The 6,201-nt window shown below is 41.1% G+C and overlaps 1 protein-coding gene across 1 annotated transcript; it reads left to right on the top strand.

Annotated features, from left to right (window-relative positions):
* The first annotated feature begins 1,616 nt into the window (after positions 1–1,616).
* LOC102873123 (chromosome unknown open reading frame, human C18orf32) lies at positions 1,617–2,615 on the top strand. Its single transcript, XM_006891705.1, has 2 exons — positions 1,617–1,781; positions 2,550–2,615. The coding sequence occupies exons 1-2, from the start codon at positions 1,617–1,619 to the stop codon at positions 2,613–2,615; spliced, it is 231 nt and encodes a 76-aa protein (XP_006891767.1).
* The last annotated feature ends 3,586 nt before the right edge of the window (positions 2,616–6,201 follow it).

Raw genomic sequence — 6,201 nt, 5'->3', positions numbered from 1 at the left:
GTGACCCTGAGGGTTTCATTGGCTGACTTTCCCCAAGTAGCTCTTAAGGCTGTTTCTCAAGGACATTTAGTTTATGCAGACCTAGTGATAACAACAGTTAAGCACTCAGCTTCTAACCAAAAGGGCCAGCCCTTTGAACCACCATCCCCTCTGAGGAAGAAGTGTGAGCCAGTTCCATAAAGATTTTGCAGCCTACGAGACCCCATGTGACAGTTCTGCCCTGTCCTCTAAGGATTAATATGAATCAAGATTCCCTCAATAAATTAATCCCCTCTCCATCCTTGTGAAATAGGTATTACCTTACAGACTGCTTAAATAATTTGCCCTAAAACACCACGAGGGAGGGGAGCTCTGGTGACCTAGTGGGTGAGACTAGTGTGCTTGTGGACTCAAAGGCAAATGGTTAGACTCCACCAGCTGCTCCCATGTGATTTACAGCCTCTGGAAAACCCTCTGCAGGTCAGCTGTGCGGTGGTTCCAACTTGATGACAGTGAGTTGTTGAGCCTATTTTTTTGAAGAGGAAGATTTACAATCACCATCTAGAAAGTGATGGAGGCACCCCTTCCCTTCTTAGAACAACCATATGGGGTTCAAAGAGTAGCATAAGCCAAGGACAAAGGCAGAAATAGGTTATATAGAAGGATTAATGGTAATAGAAATTACAGGGAGGAAAGAGAGAAACTATTGAAATTACTCTGTGAGTATTATAATTAATGTTATAAAACTGTGTATGAATGGTTTACTGGAAAACCAGTTTGCTAAACTGAAGACAGGTTTCAACCCCAGATAGCACATGCCAGCCAAAATCTCCTCCTTGACTGTGCTCTGGTGCCAGTTATTTTTAGTTGCCATCCAGTGGTTCCTGACTCCCGGTAACCCTCTAAACCCACTATATATACAGTAGAACTATCTTCCATAGGATTTTGTTTTGTTGATTTGTGGCTTAGGATCCCCCATGTGTTACAGAGTAAAGCCCAGCGTACACAGTTTTCTTGTCTGTATTTACAGAAATTCAAACTTGTTTGTCTGTCACTGTTCATGGGTAGGTTTGACTCATCACCAACCATAGAATTATTGATTACCTGCCAAATGTAAATAATTTGCACCACCTGGAGAATCTTACTCCATATGATTTTCAGTGGCTTTGACATCTAGGAGTCAAACTGCCAGGCCATCTGAGCTGCCTCTGGATGAGTTTGAATGCTGGCTTATATTCCAGCATTTAACCATCTGCATGACCTGGGGACCCAGGGTGATGTAGAAAGGTGCACAGCCTGACCCAGATCACCTTATTGTTGTGGTTGTTTTGTACCAGTGTGTCAGAATTCACTTACAGCGGACCCATTAGGGGGTTTTTAGAGGCAGACTGTCAGTCCCTGAAGATGACCAGGCCTGATAGTAAGTTCACATTTCACTGCTGCATGCCATGGTGCCGAGTTCAATGTCTTCATGTCTTCCCCCCGTTAATATGAATAGCAATGGAACCCTCATTATGGTTTGGGGGTTTTTGTTGTCTTCCCCCCCCATATTTGTACTATCCTCACTCATTAGTTGGTGACAGACTATTTCTTTTTTCTCTCCATACATAACAGTGTAGGCCCTCCAGCCTGGGACCATGGTGTGTATCCCGTGCATCGTCATTCCAGTTCTGCTCTGGGTCTACAAAAAATTCCTGGAGCCATACTTATACCCTCTGGTAGCCCCTTTTGTTAGTCGCATATGGCCTCAAAAAAGTCTACAGCAACCCGGTGAACAAACTAAAGCCAAAGGAGACTGTAAGGTAAGAACAAATGATTTGAAGAAGGGTAAAACACTAAAAAGGCAGTGTTTGGAAAGAAAGTTCTTGGTTTTTACATGAATAAGTTTGATTTAACAGTTTGTTTTAACTAGGATTATAAACTAGACTTCTGGTAAATAAATTCACTGCTAATAATTGAACAGTAACTATTAATTCCTGGCTGGTGAGAATAGCAGTGACTAACTAGTGTATGAGACGATCCTAGTATTAGTTTCAGTGTTGAGTTTTTGTTAGGAAAATGTAGACAACTCTTATCTTAAGCATGTGTGCCTATTGAGTTCAATGGATCCATAGCAGTGTTCCTAATTTAACCATTCTGCGCATTTCTGGAGCAGACGGTGGTTCAGTGATAGCATTCTCGCCTTGGTGTGAAGCCAGGTTGGATTCCCTCCTGTATTGTCCCCAACTGTCTGTCACTGGAAATTTGCTTGTTGCTGTGCTGTTAGAACAGGTTTCAGCACAGCTTCCAGGTGAAGATGACTTGGAAAGAATCGCCTAGCATCTCCTTCCGTAGGGATCCCAGAGATCCATTCTGCAGCCAGTTATGGACATGGGGCAGGAGGAGCTTTTCTTGCACTGTGCATGGCCCTGCCAGGAGCTGGGCAAGGGGTGGGGCAGACTCAGTGGCAACTAACCACAATAGGAGCACATTTCTAGAAGGGAAGCTGTTCTAGTCTGAAGTTCTTAAAGTGAATGTGTCACAATGGGTGTCTGCGTTGCCATTGGTTTTAAAATTCTTTCTCATTTTAGGGTGCAGACGTAAATGGATTACCAACTAAAGGATCAACGGAAATCTCAGATAAAAAGAAAGACTGAAGTGATTTTCCAGAGGATTGCATTGTCTTAAAAATGGACTTGATAACATGAAGCACCTTTATAATTGTCTCTGACTTTTTTCTCTGAAATCAGAATTTAGGATAGTTTAGAGATTTACCTGTACTAATCAGGAAATCGATAGTATTTATATTTAAAATGTATTTAGTTCATTCCTTAATTACCCCCTTCCTGAGTTCCTTTTTTCATTGAAGTAACTTTATTATTATTATTATTATTGCAGTTTTAATATGAATAAATAGAAGGCTTTTGCCAGTAGACACTCTGTCACTAAGTCAGTTCGTTCTATCCCTGAGCCACTGGCCTTCATTCAGATTGGGCCGCTGTTTGCTCTCACCTCTTTGGGCTCCCATTTCATTGGATTGCCAGTTTGCTGTGAGGCTGTGCAGGGAAGTGGTGTCTGTTAAGCCGATGATGACTTGAACCGCTAAGACATACTGTATACCCAACACAATGGCACAGCTTAACCAAGACAGTACTGATTACAGTTTCTTGCTCTGAGAAGGAGAGAAAAGATAGGGAAAATGTCTTTGAGAAATGAAACCTCTGTTGTATAAACATCTGGTGTATATCATAAAGTTCTAATCCTTGCATTCCATTTCCTTATATGTATTAAATATTCTGTTTACTTTATGGTTTTTGTTTTTAAAAGCTGTTTTAAGTTCTTGGAAGGGAAATTATTTGACACATTCTGACAAAGCAGAATTATAATGTAAGAGTACCTGAAGGCGGGTTGGACAGCAAAATTTTCTCTACCGCTTGGTTTTTCTGAAGAATAAATTGTACCTGTCAGTTTTACATACTAAGATACTCAAAAATCCAGGCAAAGGACTGGAGCAGAAGTTTCACCAGAGAGTATTTTAATGGAATTCATGAAAGGACGATCAGGTGATTAGCTGCCATAGAAATGCAAATCACAGGGGAGCTCTGGTGGCCTAGTGGCAAAGAGCTGCAACTACACAGTTCGAATCCACCAGATGCTCTTCCGGGAAAAGGAGGGACAATCTCCTCCTGTACCAGTCAGATCTGATTTGACGGTACACACACACACAGAAATGCAAATCACAATTACTACAAAATAATACATCACTTCCATTAGAATGGCAGCAATTATTGTGTTGGCAAAAATGTGGGGAGATAACCATTGCTGTTGGGAATGCAAATAGTGCAGCTGCTGTGGAAAACTGGTACCTAGCCATATAAACTACTCCACTCCTGCATAAACCCAGAAGACTTAGAAAGTAGACACTCAAAGACTTGGACAATAGCCAAAAGGTGGAAATAAATATCAACAGATGATGGATAAGTAAAATACACTTACTACCAGAATAATACTCAGGAGAAATGAAGTCTTGATGCATACAGAAATAGGGATGGAGTTGGAAATTGTGTACCGTTGAGCCGCAACTGAACCATAGCTGACCCTCGGGTAGGTTTTCAGAGGCAGTTTAATCACCTGGGAAGACTGTCCATCTTTCTCCTGCAAGTGGATTGGAACTGCATACCTTCAGGATTGCACCACAGCTTCTTACCACTAGGCCACCAGTCACAAAGGTCAAATAAAACATATAAAAAGATACATAGAAAAGAAAGATTTTTAGTGGTTACCAATGGATAGGAGGAAAGGGGACTGAACAGTGACATGGTGAGAAATAGCATAATTAAGAATAGGATTGCACAACTGTTAACAGATTCTATAGGAGAATCTTGATGTAAAGGGAGGAAATACAGCACAGAACTTCGTGTTGTGGGTTCCATACTTAAGGAGCCATGAAGTTAGAACTAAAACTGAAATACAATCTTTAAAATCTGGAAAAAATAGCCACTGGAGTGTTCTTACCAAGCACTATTGTTTTGTTTTTTGGGGTTTTTTTTTTATTTTTTTTTATTTTATTATTTTTGTGTGCGTGTACCGTCAAATCAGACCTGACTGGTACAGGAGGAGATTGTCCCTCCTTACCTGGCAGAGCATCTGGTGGATTCGAACCGTTCGCCTCTGGGATTGTAGTTGCAGCTCCTTGCCACTAGGCCACCAGAGCTCCCAGCACTATTGTTTAAATTAGTAAAAAAATAAATGCCCATCTTAAACATGCTCTTTTTTTTCTTTTTTTTTATTAAATTTTATTAGTTTTAATGAACATTTACAGGGATTTTGGGTTTTCATTCCTTCATTGCTGCACCATTCTCTCTACCCTCCTCCACAGTTTGTTCTTCTTCCCCCCCATGTCTGTTTTAATTGTCCAATTGCCACAGTGCTTGTCAAAGCCAGTTCTGATTAATCTCCTTTGTCAGTGTGTCCCTTGCCATTCCCTATCACTCCTCCCTGAGAGAGACTTCACCCTGATTCATAAGGAAAAGGGGATGGTGTATTCTCTTAGCTACTTCCTGCTGGAAAGGGACGCTGTGGGTTTCAGGGTGAATGTCTTCTCTCACTACTCTAAAGGGCCCCCTTGGCAGTAGGAAACACATAGACTATTATGGGGATTGATTTTGGAATTTAGATGCACTGTTATCAATTGTGCTTAGCCGTACATTGAACATGCTCTTTTTTTAAATTATTATATTGGTAACATTATGCTCTTTCAAGAGCTGTGTATATGGGATAAAATTTACAATAGCCCCATGAAAGATTGGAGGACAGTGAATTGAGGATAATGTGGGAGAAACAGCTCAGAATCGGAGCCAGAAAATGGCCCAGACTGACAGGCAAAGCCTTTTTTTTTAACTGATTTGACCCCACGTCTTTTTATTACACTTCATTTTATTTTCACATATTCTTTAAAAAAAACGTGCAAACCCAATTGAAAGTTTTAACAACCCTCCAAAGAGTAAATATACTGGTAATTTTTCCAATAGATGTACTCACTTTGTGTCTATATCCCATTTTGTTGAGTCTCACACTAGTTCAGGCTTTGCCATAAACCTAAACTAAAATGTAAACATAACTGAAAAAGTGTAATTCCTTTTTCTTGTCATACTCCTTTTCCATGGCAGTCTGGAACCAACCCTGAAGAATCTCTAAGCTTGGCCTGTTCTCACAATCACAGACTGGGCCTGACAGTAAAATCTAACACGGGACGAAAGAAAGGGAATGAGCAGAGGCTCCTCATGGATTCCTCCCCAAGAAGCTACTGACTTCCATAGTGTTTGCACCTTCAAAGTCATTTTCATGGACAGGATGCAGGAACCCCATAAGGAAGTAGGAAAGACTAGGCAATAGGTTTCTTATAGAAATAGCATGGAGGTTGAGTTTTCAAGTGAAGGGAGGAGTTGAAGTTGAGACGATAAGGACTATAGATAAACAGTGAAAGGCCAGTAGATAGTAACAAATTTACAAAATATACCAAATGCCCTCATGCTGAGCTGACTTAGACCTTGGGCACATAGAGCCCGAGCATCTCATTATTGAGGGCAGAAATGAGAGAGGACGTGTGGTTGCTGGAACAGAGAAAAAGTTTTCCAGCAGAGTTGCTGTGTGGAGTTATGCTGAGTAGGCACTGGCCCGTTGCTGAGGGCTCCATTCACACAGACCACAATGTAAATGGTGCTCCTGGAACCATCTATTACC

This window comes from Elephantulus edwardii, unplaced genomic scaffold, assembly GCF_000299155.1.
Source record: "Elephantulus edwardii isolate Elephantulus edwardi_28Jun2011 unplaced genomic scaffold, EleEdw1.0 scaffold00103, whole genome shotgun sequence".
Taxonomy (NCBI): domain Eukaryota; kingdom Metazoa; phylum Chordata; class Mammalia; order Macroscelidea; family Macroscelididae; genus Elephantulus; species Elephantulus edwardii.
The sequence above is the reverse complement of the archived record's forward strand: the minus strand, read 5'-3'. Positions and strand labels throughout refer to the sequence as shown.